Here is a 25,634-nt window from a genome sequence, read left to right on the forward strand (position 1 = left end):
CAGATCACATAAAATAGGGTTCGAAAGCTACTGTACCGCCTGCCAATAGCAATCCGTGCGGTAAATAAACAAGTGAACACTTTTCCTTTAGAAATAAATGTGACGTTAAATGACAGAAGCTACGCAAAAATGACCTGGGGAAATGTGAACCTTTCGTTATATTTCGAAATAGTGGGGAAAGGTATCAGTCCTTCAAAGGGCTAAGTTTTCTTTTCATTTTCATTGCATCACTGCTTTTTGTGTGTGTGAAGTAAATAGAAATCCACAACCTTTCATAGTCAGAATTTTATTTGAGGTATGCTTGTTCTTTTCTGTTTCCATATTTAGTAGCATAGCCATATACAACAAATTGTACAATAGAGAAAACTTTTCATAAAAATATCTGCCTTGAACCACAAATTTTCTTTTAATGGTAACTACTTAAACTAGTTATTCTATATGAAAATTTACTCCAATAATTTCCCTGTGGTAGCAAGTAATTATGAAAAGAAAGATTCTATGTGGCTAGATAATATAATAGGATTCAGCACTGAATTTCCAGACTACAGTGCCTTACTACTTCCTAGGACTGAGATGCAGAGGTTTACAATGATACTGCACCAATGAGGACAAAATGCATTGCAACAATTTCAGGAACTCAGTCGAGACCTCCAATTTAATTGTAAAGCAGTTTCCAATGCACATACATTCAACCATATAATGATCCCATCACTTCAGCAACTGAAAAAACAGTTTAAACCAGAAATGTTTAATTTACACAAATAATGTTCACAAATGATGTGAATTTATTAATTGATCTTTTTCTTAATTAATGATATTGTGCAGCCTAAAAGATGGGAAAGTCTTTACACAGTGCAGTAAAGACAAATTTGGTTTCAGCAGATACAAAATAATATATGCATATATTTTAAAACCTGCTGAAAATATTTATATTTTGTGATACTGTATAGGACTTTTATGTCTATAGAAGTCATTTTTTAATGTTAATTTATAGATCAAGTTTTCTTTAATGTTTAGCACAATCCTTAATTATTGTTAATTTGATGGGCCAGAATTAAATATGACATACAAATTATTTGTAGCATTTATTGCTACACAAAAAGGCATATACAGTAACAAACAACCTACAGAAATGGTCTGGTCATGAGTAACATTTTCCAGTCCAACAATATCACCAGTAGGTGTGCATTATCTACACGGCCACACTTTCCTAATGCTTCTATCATTTAAGTTGATAATACTGTTCAGTGTAATGACAGTCTTTCTGAGGTAGACTGTTCCAAGTTCAAGGACAAGTCTTTTATTTTACAAATGCATGACATTCAAAAAGGACATAAAATAATAAATACTACATGTACAATATGTAGCAATGAGGTAGAAATGGTTACAAAGAATGCAACAATGTTTGAATTTACAACAGATGGAAGGATAAAAGAAAATTCTGAGTGGCTAAACTGCAAATAATTTTAAGCTCTTTCACAATAGTAGCTTTATGATGTTAAAACAGAGATGATTGTGCTCAAAACACTTCAGTAGGACCATTTTAAATGCTGAACATTCTGATCTATCATTTCATTTTTCTCAGTCCCGCAGCATGGCTGACCCAAACTGCCTACATTGTGGCTATCATAAGGACTCAGATGTGCCATCCCTCCATTTTAAATTGAACTGCCTTTAACAATGCTGTGTATTGTGCTACACTACTAGTGTTACATTTAAGAACAGGGAAGAATTTAGAATGACAGGCAATGACTGTGTGCTGTAACAGAAACAGCTGATTAGGATTGGGGAAGGAGGTAGAATGTGCCATTGTAATTAAATGCTGCCTATCTCTGTGCTATAAGGTGTTTGTGTAAAATTTAACAATGACTCAAAAACATAATACAGACTTTCGTTGCCCGACACACTCTAGCATCTCTGGCTGAATGACCTCCAGCACAACATTAAACCTATTTACACTTCAAGAGCATGAGTGCTGACTAAAGAGCTTTCACAAATAAAACTAATTTTGCTTTCTGTTAATTAGTTTAGACGGTCAGAATTTAAATTACTGTTAGAAATACTGGGCTGTTAAGAAAATTCTGCAAACAAATAAATTCCACCCATGTAAGCTGGCCTTTCTACTGCTCACAAATCGAAATTTAAAAAAAGATGTTTGAAAAGAGATAAAATATGAAATTTATTTTGGGGCAAAACAAATTATATTTTTCACCAACAAGCCACAAACTTTGGTTTCCATGTTGCATGCACAACAAATGATAAGTACAGATGTGGAAAACCCATGGTAATTTTATCTTTTTAATAGCTGCAGTCTGACGGCATGCATTGGTTGAAATGCGATGAAATGTTTAAATTTTCAAACCTATTTTGATAGAGCATGGATGCACAATGTCACATTTAGGTGGCACATTAGGGTGGAATGACCCACAGCGCTGATGTCTGTAATTACACTTCACTTCACTCCAAAATAATCCAAGCTAAAGAAAATATTACAACCCATTACTGGTCTTCCAATTGATGGGTTAGCTGGATTATTGAATTAAGTTTCACTTCATCATTTCCAATAAATGCATCAAGATTGAAATAAAAATCTAGTTTGAAAGCAGACACCAAAATTAATGGCTAACCTAAAGACAACAAAAAGGGTCAGCACAGTGCATTGGCAAACTTTAAGAGAAATATTGATTTTAGACTGTAGCTTGTTAAAAAAAAACCTGTGAGAAGGATACTCTGAAATTCTAATTAAAATGAGCTTTCTCCACAAGAAAATAATGCATGGGGCAGAACCTAACTTCTTTATCTTCTAGTTTGGCGTTTTCAGTGCAGATTTATTTTTTTAAAAATGCTTTTAAACTTACATTATTTAATGGCAACACAAAATACCAGTGCTTTGCAACAGTTCTTTAACTGTATAAAATAAAGATTTGGAAAAAAAACAATACATTCAGCAGCGAACGAGACTGTTTTGCTCATGCAGTCACAAGCTTTGGGGCAGCTGCAGCCTAAGCTACTCCTGTTCAGAGACATTACCCAACATCAATCAGCTGTCAAAAACAAAAAGTTGCACATAAAGCATTAAAGGATAAAAAGAAAGACAACACAGGAGGGGTGATAAAAATGCCACACATGCCAGCTAATAGTTGTTCCAGAAAGAACACTCCACAGAATGTATGGCTGAAGGAGGGGAAAATTGTGAAGCTCACTTGAGGGAAAATTAGCAGCTCACAGAAACTTGTTCTGCAGGTTAGCATACCAAAGTGTAATCTGACTTCAAAAAACCCTCTAATAATCTGCTTTCAGAGAGAATATAACAAAACTGAGGTAGAACAGAAAGCAGGACACACTTCCTCCTTGGGCACATTTATGAGGAATGGTAGTTAAATTAATCCAAAACTGAACACAAAAAGTTTTTTTTCAGTGTACTGAAAATCTTGCACTCATTTTCATGCTCAGCTACTGCTTATCCAGCAGCTAGCCAACTGCCTGCCACATGTAGTAGCTCTGTGACCCATGACCTTCCAACTTTGACATATAATGAACCCTTCCCCCACCCCCACCTCGATAACCTAGAAGCTACAACTGTAACCAGTCGGCAGTGGCTTGAAGGTCAACAGTCATAGTTCACAGCTAAGTGTGCCTTTCAGATAGTAGTGAACCACCAAATAAAGAATATGAAAAATTATTTCCCCAAATACTTAATTATTAAAGTGGCTTTCAATTGACATGTGCACCTCCTGACTGGGTACTGCAGCTACTGTAAGATCACAAACATTATTGTCAGTTGCTAAAGTTCACTACGATAAAGAGGAGCTTGGGCTGAATTTACCCCCAAGTTGGAAAGCAATCACTTTCACAATAAGGATTCATCCTTCTGTTTAAGCCTGGAACGGCTAAACAGTGTAAAAGGTTCTGACGGACCACTTCAGAATAAACCTGGATACATTCAAAGTCATCTCCTCGCTATTTTTTTTTGAGGTAAACATACAGTAATATTAGTAATGAGAAACCCAGCCTATGACTCTCAGCAGTACATAGTGCTTTCAACACATTCCTTTGAGGTACAAATCACAATCACTTTCCTGAGTATTTGCGGACAGAACATTAAAAGAACTGAACTGCTAAAATTAAGGTCCAGATTATCAATACCCTGCTTTAACTGTTCTCAGGTGATACTGCAGAACAGACAGGATTGAGGAATACTGTTGTCCTAAGAATGGCAAAAGCTGGCTAGCCACCTCCTATTACAACCGTTCATTTCTCAATAAACATTTAGTTCAAAACTGTTTAAAGTTAAAGCTCTTGTATTAGCACATGCCACCTACTGAATTGTGAGGCAAACAAAAAATAAAGCACCACTTCAGGCACTTGACAGCAACTGAATCTCAAGAACAGCAGAATGGAATCAACACAGAGGGTTCCTGTCCTTTGAAAACAACCCACTTTTCTCTGCACCTTGGTGAGCGTTGTCTTGTTTGAGCAGAACTAAGCATCAACATAAGCTTTTCCATATACAGCTTACATTTGAGTAGCTCTGACATTTTGCGCTCTTCCTTCAAGTTTACCCTGACTCTCAGTCATATGCCAAGGTCACTGTTGTCTCCTTAGTACCTTTTTCAACTGTAATACTACTGAAAAAGGGGTTTCTAATCCCTATGTAGCACATTACTGTGACCAATGATCACTGCGTATTCACAGGCTTATCATTGGCTGCAGCCAAACATTTTGTTCCATTCAACATACACGTCCAGCTCTTTCTGGGAAATGCTCGGCTGGATCTTGCAAAAAGCATTGTCGAAGTCCTGGTAAGTGATTGGCCTTAACTGATTAGGCATGATGGTTGAAAGGTCTGTGCCCTGCATGGTATGGAGAGGGCCTACCATTGCTTCCTGACACAGTCGAACTACATCCAAGCCAGAGAAGCTCTCAGTACGCTGCACAATCAGTGCGATCTCCTTGTCACTGAGGCAGTAGTTGTGCTGTGAGAGCAAGTGTATTACCATCTGGTGCCTTGCTGTACTGTCAGGTAATGGGATTAAAAGTCGTTTCATAAAGTATCTGCGGCCAGCTTCATCTATTTCTTCTGGTTTATTGGTGGCACAAATTACCACAACCTGATCCTCCACAGAGGTCACTGAAGTGTCCAGCTGCATGAGGAGCTCTGTTTTAATACGACTGATGGGACTGGGCTCTTCGTTCACTTGTGACGAAAGAAGCAAATCAACTTCACTGATGAAAATGACCGAGGGCTGACGACAGCGTGCCACAAGGAAAGACGCCTGAATGATTTTGTCCCCTTCCCCCAACCACTTTGAAATAAGTGCTGAGCCATTGATTCTGAAGAAGGTTGCACCCAGTTGGCTAGCTATGCACCTGCCCAATAGGGTTTTGCCTGTTCCTTGAGGACCAAAGAAAAGGATGCTTCTAGGTAGAGCACTGAGTCCGGTGAAAACATCAGGCCTCAGTATGGGCCATAAAACCTCCTCCTTTATAGCTGCCTTGGCCATTTCAAGGCCAGCTATGTCACTCCAGTCTATTGGAGGCCCTTGATTTATAATTTCATTGGTTACAAGTTCTATGAGGTGTGAGTCAGTGTTCTTTAGCTGTTCATCAGCTGGCCGGTTAGATGAGGTAGCTGCACGAATGCCCGGGCCTTGGATTGGATGTGGGAGAAGCTGTCTATGCTCATCACTACGTTCATTCATTACCGGCGAGGTGAATTTGCCAAAAGATTCAGTTGGTCTTGATGGTCCCATGGAATTTTTACTAGCACTGTACGAAGGGGGTGTGAGGGCCCTGTTTGACTGGCTGCTGAATTTTCTTTGCTGATCAGTGACTATCAGTTGCTTTGTTGGTTTAAATGCTAGAGATGCTGACTCAGCACTCCTGTCAAAGCCATTTCCTCTGTTTGAGTTTGAAATGGTATTGTCTGGCATTCTGTACATAGGGCTCTGCGCAGTCCGCTGTTGTCCATAACTGTAATTTCCATAGCTAGGATCCATTTCTCCCTGCCCGGCCATGTAGAAAGCTTTCCTTTTCAGGGAATTGGCTGAACTGTTACTAAGTGGTGACGGAGCAATTGGTGGCAAGCCATGACTCTGGTAACTGTAACCTGCTACAGTGGTTGGAGGGAGAGGAGTTGGAGCAGCAATGCCTGATGGCAGATAAGCAGAAGGAGGTGGGGCTGCACCAGGACTGTATCCAGGGCCAACAGGAGTCTGTGGGGGGTAGCCAGCCGAAGGATAATTATACACAGTGCCAGAAATGCTGGAGGAGCCGGTACTGTAGCCTGGGACTAAGGAAGGAGGAGGGGGAGGAGGAGGAGGAGGGGGCTGCAGAAGGCCAGAACTGTGCAAAGGTGATGGATGAGGTGATGGAAGTGCTGGGGCTGACTGGCCACTGTAACTTGAATGCAGATAAGAGCCATTGTAAGCTGTGGCATATTCCTGAGATGCACCGACCGGTGGGAGCCCAGAATGGAGGCTACCACAGGTACTGCTGGAATAACTTGGTTCTGGCAGGTTGCTGGCTACTCCAGGAGAGCTCCCTATATTTCCAGAAGCATCTGTTGGTGGAAGGGTAGTGGTCACTCCTGACTTACTCGCAGTAATGACATCCGGAACGCAGCTCATAGAGTATACCCCTTCGGAGTTCACTGAAGATTGCCAAGTCTCGCCTTCATTTTTCCGTCCATTAACCAGTCCCGGTGGCCCCTCAGAGTAGCTACTTAAGATGGATCGTTCACTGGGGCCTTCCAAAATTCCAGAGTATTTCTCTGCATATTTTTTCAGCAGGTTTGAGGCAGTCAGTGCGGAGATATCATCGTTGGCCCAGGCATACTGATAGGTGCGTTGCAGGTGGCCCCTGAACACATCGGCTTTGTGGGCTGGTGAACGAGTAGTGGAGGAGATGTCAAAGTGCTGTTCCGGCCACTGGCTCAGAGGCTGGGCATGTTCCGGCGTCCACTGCATCTTCAAGCCTGCAAAAGATAATATTTTAATCCATTAAAAACTGACACTTTGAATGCTGGATAACCTATTGTGGCACTGAATGTTTACATGAATTTACACTGTGACTTAATGGAGTTAAGAGATGGCTGACATCTCACCGTCAACAATAATACCTCGCTAAGTATTTGAATTTTTATTTACCTTAAATCTTATTTACTTAAGCTGAAGCTTAATAATCACATTTCTGCATGCACAGCAAACCACAAAAGAGGTCTTGCTGTGAAAAAGTTCTTTCTAAACACCATTCACCTCGCAATGAAGCCTAAAATCAAGAATGTCCAGTCATGCCACCAGCTTCCATCTCTCACCACAGGCTGGATGATTGGCAGGTACTTGGAGATGAAGGTCAGCAGCACAAGTACACAAACTGCGTGACTGAAACCAAATCCCAATTGAAAAAAAGTTACATCTCTTCAGGAGGGATTTAACAAAGGAATAAAATATTTTTATGGTAACCTTCATCAACTTCTGCCTAGATGGGAAGAATTATATGACAGAACTAGGGGCTAGTGCACCTTTAAATTGCATCTAGTTTTAAATTATTTTATACCTGCGCAACCTTTATAATTTATTTTGTGATAAATTTAACAACGGCACTACAGGTATCTTTAGCTAACGATTCTTGTGTTGTCCAAGTTTATCGTGATCATTGTAATAAAAACACAAAATCATTTGTGGCAAGTTGTAATACAAGGCTAACATTACATTTGTCCTTTTAATTTATAAAAAAGAACACATTAAGCCATCCCCCAACAGTCTCTGTTCCTGAACAGCAATCAAAGGTACTGCATTTGCTGGTTGCTTCTCAATACAGTTTCCGTTTTCTTTTTAATATAAAATATGAGACACAGCAGACATATCACTTCGAGGATACCTTTCTGATTTTATACTGAACACCTAGTTAGCGTGGTATAATGCACCCTGTGCAGAACAATATGACACAGACATTTCAGGTCATTCTATAATCCAACTCTCATCTGAGTGGTCTGAGACAGTTTCAAATCTGCTTCACAGAGTGCAGCAAAGCAATCTCCCAGGCAGCGCTCCATCGCTTTCATCACACAAAGCCTACAACTCGGCATGAATTACAACTGGCCCTTTTGCTTCTTAGTCCTGTTGTCGAAGCTCTGAAAAAACAAGCGTCACTTGTCTGCCAGTCCTCTTTCTTTAGCAGCCTTCAGGGTACAAAAGGCACTGGGCAGCCTAATCCTGTCGTTCTCACACAAACTCAAACACTGTTTATCAAGCTGAGCAGAGATATTTAAAGTTACATTATATCGGTGGCAATCTGCAGCATGGTATATTTCATTCTCTCCAAATCCTCACAAACATGGGCAGAGACCATCAGAAGCATCAGCTAACTCTGTCCAAGTCTTACCTGAGCATGGTACACATTAGTGTTTTGGTGCAGCTGTATCAACAGGCTCCCTTAATCTCGATCATATTACAAAAAGTGATTTTTCACAAACACTCCAGTGCCCTCTGGCACAGATTCTGTGATAAGGAGGAGGGCCAGTTGAATTGAAGCATCTGTGGCACTGCTCCACTCTGAATTATTACTGTCTTTTTTTTACAGCTCCCACCCCCTTCCTCATCTCCTCCCCCTCTTTAGCTGTTCACAGCCTGGATGAGGCATCAGATGCGGCTGCTGTAGCCTTGCTCGACTAAACAAATGCAACATACTGTTTGCCTGGTAACAGAACAGCATGTCGATTCCCATCTGACACCCTCTTCGGCATTAGCAAACCATTGCACCAGACACTGGGAACTAATTAACAGGATGATGCTTTGCTAATTGTGTTAATTTACAGGGTTTAATTCAAAGAAAATCACAATATAGTTGGCACCTTTGTCATGGTTCCAACTTCACACTGAAGAAATGTATGAAAATGCAAAGACTGTGAATATGCTCTCTGGCTGAAATGCATGGATCAGAAGGGGGGGGGGGGGGGGAATGAAAGACTAGCGTTTTAGGGAAGCAGGGTTGAAACAATGTTAAACCCACCCATTAAAGTTGCAGAGAGAAATATCCCAAAAATGAAGCACTGATATTTAAAATAACCAATTTCATTTTAATTTTGAAGCTTGAAAATGAACCCCAAATTATTTATTTATCAACTTGTCAGCAATTGTATTGTACAATAATTGGTTGCCATATTCCTTGGACTTTAATGTGCAGCGGCCATGGGAGGAGTCGTCCCTGGAACAAATGCGCAAACAGAATATACAAAACTTCAGTTTCAATTTAGTCAAAATCTCGATTCTTGAACTTTCTCTGCAATTAGTACTTGTAATTAAATAATTAGAAACAGTCATAGCTCACTGTTCGCCAGGCTGCCTGACAAAATTTACTTTGTGATTCCTGTGGGCCACATCTGCAAATAGATTGTTATTTCAACTTGTGGACTGACAAGGCTTCTTTAAGTTTAATTCTGAATATTTAACATATTTGCGAATGCCCACTTGGTTGCGTGTCTTGAATTTTATAAATGGGGCTACAGGATTTAGGTGAGCTACATTTGCTAATAACTGACCAAAATTAAATGTGAAGACACCCCTGCTCTTCTTCTTGAGCTCCCTGCCTGAAAATCAAAATATAGTTGGCACCTTTGCCACGGGATCCAACTTGACATTGAAGAAATATATGAAAATGCATGGATCAGTAGGGAGTAAATAAAAGACCAGGAAAGCCGGGTTGAAACAATATCAATCTCCTGTCTTTGGCACCAAATCACATCAAAGCATCAACATTTCTACTGTGGGTAGGGTGAGCAGGTAGGCCTAAAATCTACCTCAGCCAGAATGGGGATTGAACCCTGTGCTGTTGGCACTAATGTGATTCACACACTAGCTGTCTAACCAACTGAGCTAACTGCCCCCCACCCCACCTAGACCTCAATTTTAATGAAAGATAATGCAACTGGAACTTGCACTCTTCGTCTAATAGATTCCAATTTAAATTCAGGCAGAAGAGCATTCTTTTTAAATCACACTTTCACACCTTGCATTTGCAGATTACATTACATCTTGGAGCAATTACTTAATTTCTATTCCGTTTCATTTGCATAAAGAGGCACCTCCAACAATCACACAAGCCTTTCTCTATAAACGCGTGTTTATAGCAGGTACAGTTGCAATCCCACAACATCAAATGCTAAATGAAATGGAAACAGAAAATTAAAACGCAGCACAATGACTGACTTGAAACTATTCAGCCATAGCTTGAACCGTGGCTCACAGATTTTGCCCACTCTCTGTGGATATGGACAAAGCATAACTGTTTGCAAGTCTAGCTTCACTGCAAACATTTCAAGTTATGGACACAAGCATTACCCATGTGCAAAATTCTCTCCTCCACATCAGTGCGACTATAAACATTTAAACAAATAAAAGGGTAGCCAAGTGGTCTGTGGTGGAGGCACTGGTGGATTATTAATTTAGTGTCGGACTCTATTCTTGTCGCGTGCATACTCCCAAATCATCCCAAGACAGTCAACTGTTAGAATTGATTTCTGAGCTTCTGGCAGCAGTAGAGCAGCCTCTCAGCTCATGTAAAAGAATCCAGAAACTAACTACTCATGTTGTGCTGCCTTTTGCACAAGAGGAGCAAAGTTCATTCTGCAGCAGGAAAAAGCTGAGGTTCGTTGTCAGAAAGGGAACCCTGGTTATTGGTAGATTGAGGGGAATGAGGAGAGACGGTGAAGCGGACTGGATTTTGGGGGGGGGGGGGGGGGGCGACAAATTTGAGGTCCAAGTGAAACATCTCTTGCATTCAAAAAATTGTCACCTCCATGTGCACCAGTCAACAGTAAGTAGGCTGTTTGTTCTTACTGCCTAAAACCCTGAGATTCATTTCACAGCATATTACCAGTGATATCAAACACACAAGCGCCACAAAACGAATATCACATTGCGGTTGTTAGTTTGCAAGAGAACTGTGCTGAAAGTCTGCAGCAACATTTTTGCCACAGTTTTATTACGCAACATCCCAATAATGAAATAGTTTCTGACTGGCTCGAGGGCCTCAGCTCACATTCCACTGATTAGCACCTCAAAAGACTCACAAAGAATGCACTTTTGTATAATTTAACAGCGCTTGGTGGTCGAGCTTTCTGCACAATGATAAAAACCTACAACATTTTACAGCACATTCTTTATGCTTTGTAAATGCCATTCTCCAGTAAAGCATGCAGAAATTAGCCACGTAAAGTTCGCTTTTTTTTTCCCCTTCACTGTGATGGGCTAGAAGAATTTTCTGAATTTGAGTGAGCAATGTTTAGAATTATTTTCTAGGATTAACAAGCCTTTTTCTTGCAAACTCAAAGTAATATTTTCACCACCCTGGCTCAGAGAGCAAACAACACAAAGCTGACCTTATTTAGTACTATTAATCTCTGTATTCTTTGCTGTTTTTAAGCAAACATGACTGTGCCTCCAGTATGTCCATCCAATTTCCCACCACGTAAATTGGACTGCCGTTTGCACAATTCGCTATTCATTATGGAACAGCTGAAAGGAAACACAGAGGTGGCTGTTCTCGTGATGCCTTGTAGCTGGATTCCACCACATCAAAAAAGAATTTTATGCTAGGGGAGCACTGTAATTGAAACTCATTCTCATCAGACTCATTACTGTTTTCATCGATTTACAATACTAATGATGCTTATCAAGTCACTATGTCCAATAAACCAACATGTTAAAAAAAAAATGTAACAAGTTCTCAACAACCAATTTTCACTACGATTATAAATGCTAAGCTGCCCTGGTAACCAACAGATTACAAAACAATGTTGTCACAAAACTGGAGTTTCGTTGTCTGCGTTTACCTTCTTGTATACCAAAACACACTTATTACGGAATCAGCGCCGTTAGTTAAAAAGTGGAGGTAGTTGGGAATGCTATGAACAATTTAAAATATATTACAGCAAAAATAAATTGAAAATAACATTTATTAGTGCTGTGTCATACTATAAAATACAACATCATTGTTTGAAACCAATATCCAACTTAGCGACTGTCTGCATAAGCACCCCAATTGACCACCATTTTGGAAACATGAAAAACAGACAGTAATAATATTTATATTCGCTGCACAAGTATTTATAGTGCGCAGATAAATAGGTGCAATCTGTCCGAGCTAGGAAAGATATCAGTCACATTCTAGCCACGTTTTCCCACCAGTTGGGAAGTTTATGCTTTAGTATCTGGGGCTTGTAAGTGAAGTCTCCCAAGAGCGGGAGGTAGAAATGACAGTGGCTCTGATGCAGCAATTAAATTGAAGTTATTGGTCAATCTCGCACAATTAATATCAAAACTACACAACACTGCATTTTGCTTGACATCTTCCACTTCATTTATTTGGACACTAGTTGTCCACTTAGAGCATAGTCTCAATAATGTGCGTCGAGCGTAGTATATATCAAAATATCAAAACTACTGATTACCGAGTTTAACGTGAAAATAGCCTGCATCTGTCCTTTAGCATTCTTTTGCCAAATAGGAATATTCACAATTCACTGTACATTGTGAGATTTTGTGTCAGATGTAAACGCTCCAAATAGAGATTAAGGTCTAGATTCACAAGCATTTTTGCTGTGTGCATTGTTTGACGGGATAGGGACAGCCCCAAAATGTATAGCCTCCTTGTACAGTAAGACTTTGAATACATCCAAATGAGCCCAGGAGCCAAGCAAAGAAAACAGACAAACCCGTAGGACGAAAGAAGAAATGAAAAGAAACAAAATAATCAGGTTGTGTGCTCACCCAAGGCAGTCCCAATATCAAAACACTGGCACATTGCTGGTGTATTTATTGCACAGATAGATAGAATTATATTCCTACTGGTTACTCTGGTAAGTGCGGCTCATACTAGATACTGTTAATAAATCCACCGTCACAGGCACTCGGGAAGACAGCAGTGTGGTGACCTCACGTTGCCACACTGGCATCCCATGCTGCCTTGAGACATGCAGCATAGATCAAAGAAAGATTATGTTGCGATGTGTGGAAACTGCAAGTTACACTGCAGTATGAAATCTCCGATTATTAAAATAACACAGAAATTAATATGGTGAATGGAGGCAGTTTGAGCAGATAAAGGAAAAGGAAAGAACGTGACAATAATCCAAGGAGGCACAACATAATGAGCCTTAAAGAATGTTTCTTTGTTATCTCAGGAAATTGTAACGACTACAGGGATACAGTTTTATAGATGTCAGCAACCTCCACTGCTTTGCCCAAGCAGTTATTCTTGATGTGTGAGCGTGAACAGCAAATGTCACAAACTATTCAACCATAAAGGCCCCACAGCTAAACCTAATCCTGTCCTCACATGCACATTTTTTCAGCACGGATCCCTGAGTAGCAATCAGGAACACTGGCTGATTTTTCCTTCTCTAGCCCAAGGATATTGAATCCAATTGCAGTACCTTAATGTCATCCCAGCTGAGATCTGCTAAGTCAGCATATATCAGGGGACATGAGGAAGGATGACCAAAGTTTGTTGAAAGAGATATGTAATGAAATGGGTCTTGAAGACAAAGGGTGGATTAATGATCAATATTTGTTCACTATAAACTCACTAACTTTCAGCCCGCTTTTGGTGAGGATTCTATTTCAACCTTGCAGTTTCTGTGTCGTAATCTGATCTGACAATGTCATTTCCATAGAAGCGCTTCAGGTATGTCTTCCTTCACCCCTACAACTCTGGTTGACAGAGTCCTCGTCAATGTCCATTCTATTTCCCATGTGTCTACTCTCAACCCACCCAAAAATCGCAAGACAATTTCCCTTGTCCTCACCTCCCATGCCAACAACCTCACATTTGAGGGATCCTCTGCCACACCCAATACTACCAAACATAACTTCCCCTCCCCTTCAGCATTCTGAAAGGACCATTGCATTTGTGAAACTCCGATCCATTCCTCAGTCATCCTTCAACACAGAATCTTTCCCACAGAACCTTTCCAACCAGCACAGGGAATCACACCTACACCTATTCGTTTATCTTTTCTTAATGCTCTCATGGAGCATTAGTGAACCCGATGGGCATTTACTGCAATCATCATGGTCTCATTACTGAGACTAGCTTTATATTCCAGATTGATTAACAGAATTCAAATTCCCCCAGTTGCCGCGATAGGATTTGAATCCCTGTACCCAGATTATTAGCCTGGACCTCTGGATTACTAGCGCAGTGACATCACCATTATGCCATCATCTTCCGCCTACTGTGGCCTCCTTCCTTCCCTTTGTCCAAGGCCCTAGACACTCATTCCAGGTGAAATAGCAATTTATTTGTATTTCTTTTCATTTAGTATACTGTACTCACAATTCACAATGCAGTCTCCTCAACACTGGATTAAAGTCAGCTTTGGTGATCACTTTATGGAATATATTTATTCAATCAGAAATCTGACCTTTAACTTCCAGTTGCCTGTCCTTTTAATTCTCAATGCCATTTTCACTCTCACCTCTCTGCGCTCAGCTTCCTACACTGCTCCAATGAATCTCAAAGTAAACTCACAAAATAGAGCCTCGGCTGGAATTCTCCACCGTCGGGATTCTCTGTTCTTGCCAGCAGCATACTCCTGCCCGCCAGTTTCCCGACGGCATGGGGGTGTGGCTACAATGTTAAAATCCCATCGACAAATGGCGGGACCAGGGAATCCTGCTGCCAGCAAACAGCGTGCCGCCGAGAAACACATGGCTGGGAAACCGGAGAATCCAGCCCCTCATCTTTACAGCCTTCCAGGCTCAATTAAATTCAACAATTTCAAATTATAACCTTTCCCCATCGTTTGGATGGCAATTGTTGGGAATGATTCTGTTTTTCCCATTTACATCTCAGTGGTGTGCTGTTTCTTTACTTCTTCTTTTACCATCTCTTTTTGCCTTGCACCATCATTCCTTTTGTAAATAAAACTCTCCTGCCTTTCACCCCAGCATAAACTTTACCTTTAGCTCTAACCAACCCTCCACACTTTACCTGCTACTTGCTTAATATCTCCAGGTGTAGAACAGAGTATATGAGTGGGATTTTCCAGTTGTTTACAGCTGCGGGAAATTACGGGCCCACGCTGGCACACGGGTTTCCTGACAACAAGGGGTGCTGTCAACGGGAACGGCGGGACTCGTGGATCCCGCTACCAAACATATGGTGGGGTGATGGGTAAATGCCGCCATATGTATCCGTGTACCCCAAGGATCCATCATTGATACCCTCTCCTCTTTCTCATTTAAGTGCTGCTCCTGAGGAACATCATCCATACACATGGGATCTGCTTCACATGTATGCTGATGGCACTCAGCCAGATCTCTCTCCAGCCTCTGGGCTGTTAGACTTCCTGTCTGACCTGCCATTGTGGATCAAGTGCAATTTCCTCCAGTTAAACAGTAGAAGGATTGGAACTGTTGTCTTTGGCCCCACCTCAAACTCCTTTCATTTTCCCATGTCTCCATCCATTCACTGGTCACTGATTTAGGCCTGAATCAGACTGCTTGGAATCTCAGGGCGGGATTTTCTGACCCTTCCCCCTGGTGGGGTCTTCCAGCCCTCCCACCCTCCGGTGTTGGGACAGGCGAGCCACACAAACCACTGTAGGTATCGGAAGGACGGGAGGATTATGCCGGCAGCCAATGGCGAGCTGCCTCCCAACCGGAAAACATGCCATGGGGGGCGGGGAGTGCTGAAAAATCCCACCCTCAGGCTCTGGGCTAATCTCTGACTTTATATTTTCAACATCAGCAAAATCACCTACTTCTTTGCTCTGCCATTGTCTCCACCTATTTGCTGCTGATGCCTTCACCCTTAAATTTGTAACTTTCACTGCTCACCTGTCTGATTTCCCTTCCAATCTCTAACTTCTTCCTGTTTTGATGAAAGGCCGTCAACCTGAAATGTTACATCTGTTTCTCTCTCCACACCAGCTGTGTATTTTCATTTTTTCTTTTTCAGTTAAGATTTCCAGTGTCTGCAGCATTTTGTTCCCATTTGGATGGACAAAGAGGAGTTAAAGAAAGAAAGTCAGACTTGTTCTTTTACATGACTGCTGGAAGTCTCAATGCACTTTACAGCCGATGAAGTATTTTGAAGCGTAGTCACTGTTGCAATATGGAAACGTTGTAATGTTTAGGGAAGGAATACGTGAGCGCAAGGGCCAGTCAGTTGAAGGCATGATTGAATGGTGGGGCAAACAGAAGGGTAATGTCCAGGATTGGAGAGTCACAGGAATGGCAGGTTGCAGGCAATTGTTGAGCTGGAGGCAAGAGTAAAATCATTGAGGGATTTAAAAATAAGGATGGAAATGATAGATTTAAAGGTCAGGGTGGCTAGGAACCAATTTAAGATCACTCGGGTGATGGGGGAGTGGGATTTGGTACAGGATGGAACGAGAGCAGAAACGATCTGTAGCTTCTGAAGGATATTGGAAGGGAGATTTGATAAGTGAGCAGTGAAAGGTACAAATTTAAGAATGAAGATCTCAGCATCAAGTGGATTGAATTAAGGGTGGAGATGATGGCGAGCAAGTAGGCGATCTTACTGAGGAAGAAAATGAAAGGTCATAACCCCAGGGACAGAGGACAGAATTCTCCAGCCTCCTCCAAGGCAGGTTTCCCCACGGCTGAGAAGGCTTGCCATTGGCTGCCGGTGGGATCTTCTGGTCCCACCAAAGTCAATGGGGTTTACATGAAATGAAATGAAAATGAAAATCACTTATTGTCACAAGTAGGCTTCAAATGAAGTTACTGTGAAAAGCCCCTAGTCGCCACATTCCGGCGCCTGTTCGGGGAGGCTGGTATGGGAACTGAACCGTGCTGCTGGCCTGCCTTGGTCTGCTTTCAAAGCCAGCTATTTAGCCCTGTGCTAAACCAGCCCCTTGAGTGCAATCAGCAAACACATGGACGCTGATCCCATGTATACAAATGAACAATGTTCCCAGGGAGCACGACATAAATCAGAATGGATCCTTGGGAAACAGTAATACATACCAGAGAGTCTACAACCAGAGAGTCAAACCAATTGCTAAAAATTGGAGGATGTAAGAAAGGTTTTGGAGGATGGTGCAGTAATTCTATAAAAGGCTGCAGAGAGGTTGAGGAGAAGGAAGAGTACCATATCATGTACACAATCACAGAGAATGATATTTGGGACATTGTTTAGGGCCATTTTAATGTTAGGAAAAGGGAAAATACTTGACTAGAGGTTGCTAAAGGAGTTGTGGAAGAGCTGAATACAGATATAAGAGTCAAAAACACATCCCCGGACTTTGAATAGGAAAGGCAGGATATTATTTTCTTTTTTCTTGGGACGTGGGTAGCACTGGCAATTCAGTATTTATTGGCATTGGATTCATCTGTGTGTCAGACTGGTTTTCTTTCATGAAGGTCATTAATAAATCACTTGCGTTTCATTACAATCAGGCAGCTTTCATAATATTTTTTTCCTGCTGCTATTCTGGAAATACCTAGGTTTACTGGATTCAAGATCAAAACTTGCCATGGTGGGATTAGAAATCAGAACCTCTGGATTACTATACCAGTAGCATAATCACTCGGCTACCATACTAGCTAAGACAGGAGGTGATAGTTTGCAGGGACAGAGGGGTCAAGGGTGAATTCTTGAGTAGAGAAATGATAACAGCAGTTTTGAAATAGAGGGGATTTATATCGAAAGAGAGGGCACAATTTACAATGTCCCATAGCATGAGGACCAGAAAGGGAAATTCAAAGGCCATGGGTTCAGCAGGAATGGCGTCAAGGGAAAAAAGAGGTAGGTCTCACGGACTAGAGAAACCTCTAAGAGTATGGGGGAATAGATAATAATAAATGAGAGAGGATTCAGGGATAGGTTAAAGGAGAATTCTTGGGAAGTTTGGCGAGATGGGAAATTTGGTGAGATGGAAACAAGGAATGGGGAAGCAGGGGTGGCTAAACAAATATTGTCCACCTTGGTGAAGGGACCCACAAGTCCTCAAACTTGACTTTTCCTTTCCAAGGACACCTACATTTTACAGTAGCTGAAATGAATCAATGTCAATAATTACAAGTCCTCACTGTAGGAATGGCTGTTGCTTTATCTTTTCACTACTTTTTGTCACATTTCATCACATTAATGAAGAGTTCAGACAGAGAAAAATGACGAATTTTATAAACACATGAAAACCAACCGAAAATACAAACACTGATCCGGAATTGAGAGTTGAATTTTTACAGATGAGAGCATTGGCAGGAAAACATATTTGGAAACAGTTCTGATCCAAAGTAGGATATATAAAGCTGCTTTCGTGAAGTTGGTTTCATGTCACCATCAAGTAACATTGGAGTAACTGGTGTCCATTTTGATGACTTTTCCTGAGACATTCTAATAGGTTATTGCCTATGATCCCTTCTACTTGGTCTCTGTGCAAATTAATTTACTGATTTAATTTCACTTGGTTTACCTGAAAAATGTGGTTGCCACAGTCCATTTTCAATTTTTTTGTTGTTCATCAACAATTACATAGACAGCCAATTACAAATGAAAATAAATGGCACTGCATGAAATTAGGCCCAGAAAGTTCTGTAATTTTTTTTTCATTCATTCATGGGATGTGGGCTTCGCTGGCTAGGCCAGCATTTATTACCCATCCCCAATTGCCCTTGCAAAGGTGGTGGTAAGCTGCTCTCTTGAAACGCTGCAATCCATGGGATTATCATAGAATTTACAGAGCAGAAGGAGGCCATTCAGCCCATCGAGTCTGCACCGGTTCTTGGAAAGAGCACCCTACCCAAGGTCAACACCGCCACCCTATCCCCATAACCCAGTAACCCCACGGGCAATTTTGGACACTAAGGGCAATTTATCATGGCCAATCCACCTAACCCGCACATCTTTGGACTGTGGGAGGAAACCGGAGCACCCGGAGGAAACCCACGCACACACGGGGAGGATGTGCAGACTCCGCACAGACAGTGACTCAAGCCAGAATCGAACCTGGGACCCTGGAGCTGTGAAGCAATTGTGCTATCCACAAGGCTACCGTGCTGCCCGGGATGTTACGGAGGGAATTCCAGGATTTGACCCAGCGAAAGTGAAGGAACAGCAATATATTTTCCAGTCAGGATGAGTGGCTTGGAGGGGAACCTCCAGGTGGTGGTGTTCCCATGTGTCTGCTGCCCTTGTCCTTCTAGATGGAAGTGGTTGTGGGTCTGGAAGGTGCTACTTAAGGAGCCTTTGTGAATTCCTGCAGTACATCTTGTAGATGTTACACACTGCTGCTACTGTTCGTCGGTGCGAGGAGCGGGAAAGAAACAATCGAGTGACGTCCAGGAGTGCAGCCGGATAATGGATAACAGATGGGAAACACAAACCAAACATCACATCGCGATCTAACAGAGTCACTCGATTCCTTAGAAACGGAATATCAAGCAGCATCTGAGTGTGAAGGTTTCACAGGGTGTTAGAAGAGGTGGCGTCAAAGTCCGGAAACTCAAACCAAGCATCATATCAGGATCTGACAGAGTCCTCAATTCATCATATCCTGAATATCATGGGATTTTGAACATGGAAGGAAATAGCGTCATGGGGAGAAACCGTACACGTGTTGCGTGTGTGGACAAGGCTTCAGTTGATCATCAGGCCTCACAAGCCACAAATGCAGTCACGCTGAGAAGAAACTGTGGAAATCTGTGGACTGTGGGAAAAGATTCACTTCCCCATCCAAGCTGGAAACTCATCGACGCAGTCACAATGGGGAGAGACCATTCACCTGCTCCAAGTGTGGGAAGGGATTCAATCAGTCATCCGTTCTGTCCACACACCAGGGAGTTCACCCCAGGGATAGACCATTCACCTGCTCACGGTGTGGGATGGGATTTACTATTTCAGCCCACCTGCTGGGTCACCAGTGAGTTCACACTGATGAGAGACAGCTTCAATGTCCAGACTGCGGGAAGTGCTATAAAAGTTCTGGGGAACTGATGCGCCATCAACGTGTTCACGCGGATGAGAGACTTCAGGTGCTCTCACTGTGGGACTGGGTTCAATCATCTGACCTCACTGTACATCAGCGAATTCACACTGGGGAGAATCCATTCGCCTGGGCTGAGTGTGGAAAGGGATTCACTCAGTCATCCGCCCTGCAGAAGCACCAGCGAGTTCACACTGGGGAGAGGCTGTTTACCTGCTCGGAATGTGGGAAGGGATTTTCTACATCATCGTACTGCTGACACATCAGCGAGTTCACACAAACAAGAAACCTTTTAAATGTCCAGATTATGGGAAGTGCCACAAAAGTTCTGGGAAACTGATGCACCATCAACATATTCACACTGACGAAAGACTGTTCAGGTGCTCCCATGGAGCACAGTGGTTAGCATTGTTGCTTCACAGAATCAGGGTCCCAGGTTCGATTCCCAGCTTGGGTCAGTCTGTGCATAGTCTGCACGTTTTCCCCGCGTCTGCGTGGGTTTCCTCCGGGTACCCCGGTTTCCTCCCACAAGCCCTGAAAGACGTACTGTTAGGTCATTTGGACATTCGGAATTCTCCCTCAGTGTGCCCAAACAGGCGCCGGAGTATGGCGACTAGGGGTTTTCACAGTAACTTCATTGCAGTGTCAATGTATGCCTACTTGTGACAATAAAGATTATTATTATTATGTTTGTGGAAGGGGTGCCAATCAAGTGGGCTGCTTTGTCCTGGATGGTGTCGAGAATTTGTTGCAGCTGTACTCACCCCGGCAAGTGGAGAGTATTCAATCACACTCCTGACTTGTGCCTTGTAGATGGTGGACAGGCTTTGGGAAGACAGGAGGTGAGTTACTTGCCGTAGGATTCCTAGCCTTTGAGCTGACCTGATAACCACAGTATTTATATGACCAGTCGATTTCAGTTTCTGGTCAATGGTAACCCCTGGGATGTTGATAGTGGGGGATTCGACGATGATAATACCTTTGAATGTCAAGGAGCAATGGTTAGATTCTCTCTTGTTGGAGATGGGCATTGTCTGGAAATTGTGTGGTGTGAATATTACTCGCCATTTGTTAGCCCAAGCCTGGATATTGTCCTTATTTTGCTGCATTTGGACGCAGGTGGCTTCAGTAGCTGAAGAGTCACAAGTGGTGCTGATAATTATGCAATCATCAGCAAACAACCCCACTTCTGAGGAAGGTAGGTGAAGGAGCTCAAGGTAGTTGGGCTTAGGACACTACGCTGAGGAACTCCTGCAGCAATGTCCTGGAGCTGAATTGATTGACTTCCAACATCCACAGCCATCTTCCTTTGTGCTGGTATGACCCAACCAGTGGAGAATTTTCCAAGATTCCCATTGACTAGTTTTACTTGGACTCCCTGATGTCACACTCGGTCAAATGCTGCCTTGATGTCAAAGGGCAGTCACTCTCACTTCACCTCTGGAGTTCACCTCTTTTGTCCATGATTGAACTAAGGTTAAGGTCAGGAGCTGAGTGACCCTGATGGAGTCGACTGATGGGGTGATAATTGGCCAGGCTGTATATTTTCCTGTTTTTTTTCATCCAAAGGACACACCTAGACAATTTCCCATATTGTTGGTTAGATGCTAGTGTTGTTGGAGGGAAAAAGCTTGGCTAGGGACACGGGAAGTTATGGAACAAGTCTTTAGTACTATAGCTGGAAGATTGTCAGGGCCCATTGCCTTTGCAGTATCCAGTGCCTTCAGCTAGTTCTTAATATCCCATGTGGAATGAATTGAATTGGCTGAAGACTGATACCTACGACGCTGGGGAGGAGGCTGAGATGGATCATCCACTTGCCACCTCTGGCTGTAGATAGTTGCAAAAGATTCATTCAGCTTTATATTTTGCACTGATGTACTGGGCTCCTCCATCATTGAGGATGCTGATATTTGTGGAGATTCTTCCACCAGTGAGTTGTTTAATTGTCCCTCCCCATTCACAACTGGATGTGGCAGGACTGCAGAGTTGAGATCTGATCCATTGGTTGTGGAATTGCTTAGCTCTGTCTATCACTTATGCTGTTTGGCACACAAGTGGCGCTTCACCAGGTGGCTTCACCAGGTTGACACTTCATTTTTCCGTATGCCTGGTGCTGCTCCTGGCATGCCGTCCTTTACTCTTCATTGAACCAGGGTAGCGTGGGGAATATGCCAGGCCATGAGGTTACAGATTGTTGTTGAGTACAATTCTGCTGGTGCTGATGGCTCACAGCACGTCATGGTCGCCCAGTCTTGAGTTACGACATCTATTCAAGATCTATCCCATTTAGCACAGTGGTAGTGCCATACAGCACGACGGAAGGTTTCCTCAATGTGAAGATGGGGCTTAATCTCCACAAGGACTGTGCGGTGGCCACGGCTACCGGTTCTCTCATGTATGGATGCATCTGAGGCAGGCAGGTCGGTGAGGCTAAGGTTAAGTATGCTTTTCCCTATTGTTGGTTCCGTCACCACCTGTCCCAGACCCTGTCTAGTAGCTATGTCCTTTAGGACTCAGCCAGCTCGGTCAGTAGTGGAGCTACCAAACCAATCTTGGTGATGGACATTGATGTCCTCCACCCAGAGCACATTCTGTGCCCTTGCCACCCTCAGTGCTTTCTCCAAGTGGTGTTCAACATGGAGGAGTACTGATTCATCAGTTAAGGGGGAAACAATACGTGGTAATCAGCAGGAGGTTTTCTTGCTCACGTTTGACCTGATGCCACGAGACTTCATAGGGTCCGGAGTCGACTTATGAACATCCTCCCAAATTGAACATATTCCAGTTTTGATAAAACAAATTCTATTAGACCTTTTTACTGTGGAATAGTTCCTCAGTGCTTCATCATAGGATGAAATTACAGATATTAACATAAAAGTGGTTTATAATTAATTTGGGAATTGCCTACTTCAGAAAATTTGACATATTACTGTCAATTTTATATTTTCAGTCAATGGGATGAATCACAGTTATTTCATAAAGCAAAAAACAGGTATGGAATAATTTTAAAAATCTAAAATTCTTTGAAATTCAACTCATTTTGTGAGAGGTGTCTAATTAATTTGAGAATAATCTAAAATACATCATAGCCATCAGTTGTAGATTCCTTGAACACAAATACGAGTGACTTCTAATCTCTTCCCCCTCCACCTATTCACGATTAAAAGTACTTATCCCTTTGCAATATTTTTCTGAAAAAGCGCATCTCTGCTCTAGACTGTTTGTGTGAAGTCTGAGCTATAAATGTGCAAAATTGTTCTACTTCAACAGAGTACAGCAATATTCATATTTTACTTCATTTAGGTTATTTTGTATTCAATGTTGACACCTTGTTTTAGAAATGGCAGTGCCCAGAAACACTAAACCTCCCACACAGCCACTCGACCATTTTTTTTAAAAATCCTGCTGTTAGAGCTTCACAATGTCATTTTGAATGAGTGGATAGATAGAGCCACAGTGACAGAATCATTTTATATGCACTGGGAAATCTCCCATGGTATTGCACATGCAACGTCAAAACCAAGCACAGTTTTCAGGTGAAGCAGGTTAAGAGGTCGGGGCATAATTGTACCAGTGCTCACAATCCACTCTCTATTTTAAAGTCATACAATCTGTCGTGAGTTTTATACTTGCATTGTAAATTATTGTCTCCATATTTAAAATGGAAACAGCTCTGTAAACTTGTCATGCTGTACATACACACTAAAAATAAGATCATTGAGAATGAGGAAAGAAGCTACCGGACTATCTTTCACTCCATTCATGTCCATTTCTCTATCTCTTCATTTTTGTCTCATAGGTATTCGATTTAAATCTCGGTTTTAAATGTGTGCATAATTAACATTGACCTTATCGCCAATAAAATACAGGTAGAATATGTATTTAGCTTCTGAATGCTTTGAGGATTGAAGCAGCATTAAATGAACCGAGACTTTCTTTCTCTCTCCCCAGTCCCTCTCTCACTCATTTTCTTTTACTTGCTGAGGTTTATTAAAACACAGGCTACAAGAGTTGCATGGCAATAGGCCAGTCATGTGTCTGAAGTTTACAGCCCAACCACCAGCATATTTGAAGGTGGTGTCGGGGGAGGGCAGGTAAAATAAAGTAGGTGGCCAGCGCGCTGCCTTCGCTCTCACCCCCAACATGTCCCCTGGATTATGTGTTTGGGGGGGGGGGGGGGGGGCAGGTAAGACACCAGGCAGCATGCTTGCCCTGGGCCCATTGAGGCTCTTAAGTGGACAATCTGCTTCCACTTCTGCCTCGGCCTCAATTCTTTGGCCTGCTGGTAGCTCTGTCTGCTGTTGGGCATGGAGGGGGTTGCCTCCCACCCGAGTCCATTGATGTCATCGACCCATGATGGTACCTCCCCTTTATGCCTCCCTGTTGTCCTATTTAACACAAACCCCAGTACCACCAACCCTCACTCACCAAACACCTCCTCCCATCCCCTCCAACTCCCCCGCCATCAGCTGGGGTCTGTCGCTATGTATGCTCACAATCCCCAGAATGACCTTATACCCCATATCCATCTTTACTTTCTTGTGGGGGTTGGTCATTGTCCCAGCTATGACCACTACTCTTTTCAGACACTACACAGCTTCTGGCTAATTAGATTGGCCAGCAGTTCTCCAGCATGGGCCTATTCCCTGATGGGGACGGAGCTCCCAGTCTGATCTAAGACCACCCCTAGTATATCACTGTGAGCAACCAGGTTTTACCTCAGTTAAATGCTGACCAACTTTTAGATCAGGGAGCAGAGGTGCGTAATCCGCAACGCCCACTCCAAAAAATCCACCCGTGATCTTATTGAATGGTGTAACAGGCACTGCTCAAGGGCTGAAAGGCCTCCAACTGCCCCACAGGCTGGAATTCTCCAGCTGTTCGCTGGCGGTTGGATTCTCTGTTCCCGTTAGCAGCGCACCCCTGCTCACGGGTTTCCCAGCGGCTTGGGGTGGCTTCAATGCGAATTTCCATTGATAGAGAATCCCGCCGCCAGCCAACGGCGCACCACCTCCCACTGCCGAGAAACTCGGCTGGGAGGCCGGAGAATCCCGCCCGTATTGTATAATCAGAAGACAATAATATTTCTCCCTCTCTCACAACCACAACCCCACATTTGAAAATTGTCCTTTAGCCTGCCTTGAAATATTTTTGTTGAAGTCGAAGTGAGCATGAAACCATCTTCTTTAGCAGTTGAGTGGTCAGATGTGTCTGTGACCCCACAGGCAGTAGAAGAACACACAGGTATTCCAGAGCAACGAGCTGAATCGGACACTGGCCTTCAAGGTCAGATTGTGAGATTTGATTTTCTAACAATTTAGGTATTATCATTATTGCACACAATTGGATTGTACTTCATGGCACACTGTGGGGAACATCCCACAGCTATCCCACTGGCTTTTTTCCTCACTTATCAAGGCAAAAATTAATTTGCACGTGACTTGCTGTAAGCGTGAGTTGATAATCTGGCGAGGTCAATAAGGTCTGGGACTTTCATGAAGAACAGAACCAACAATTTATCTCCTTGATCAACGCAGTTTAAGGATTGAGGAAGAAACAGAGCAAGGATAGGGAGGGAGTGAATTAAGAGTCGACTCCGGTACAAAAAGAGAAATAAGAAGAGGGAAAGAAAGATTTGATTAAGGGAAGAAAAAAGACAGAGGAGAAATTGAGA

General features: G+C 42.6%; 1 protein-coding gene across 5 annotated transcripts in view; it reads right to left on the reverse strand.

Moving 5' to 3' along the window:
* Window positions 1–270: 270 nt before the first annotated feature.
* The window catches only part of fign (fidgetin), a 61,818-nt gene continuing 36,454 nt past the window's right edge, over window positions 271–25,634 (reverse strand). For 3 of the 5 annotated variants that reach the window (XM_072474161.1, XM_072474170.1, XM_072474153.1), the window contains one exon: window positions 271–6,976. In XM_072474161.1, the coding sequence (XP_072330262.1) occupies window positions 4,701–6,968 (2,268 nt within the window). In that variant the 5' untranslated portion in view covers window positions 6,969–6,976 and the 3' untranslated portion in view covers window positions 271–4,700. Of the gene's footprint in view, window positions 6,977–8,278; window positions 8,303–8,385; window positions 8,560–25,634 lie in introns of those variants that run through there. The other 2 variants (XM_072474178.1, XM_072474188.1) reach the window with 2 other exon arrangements.

This window comes from Scyliorhinus torazame, chromosome 2 (genome assembly GCF_047496885.1).
Source record: "Scyliorhinus torazame isolate Kashiwa2021f chromosome 2, sScyTor2.1, whole genome shotgun sequence".
Lineage (NCBI taxonomy): Eukaryota > Metazoa > Chordata > Chondrichthyes > Carcharhiniformes > Scyliorhinidae > Scyliorhinus > Scyliorhinus torazame.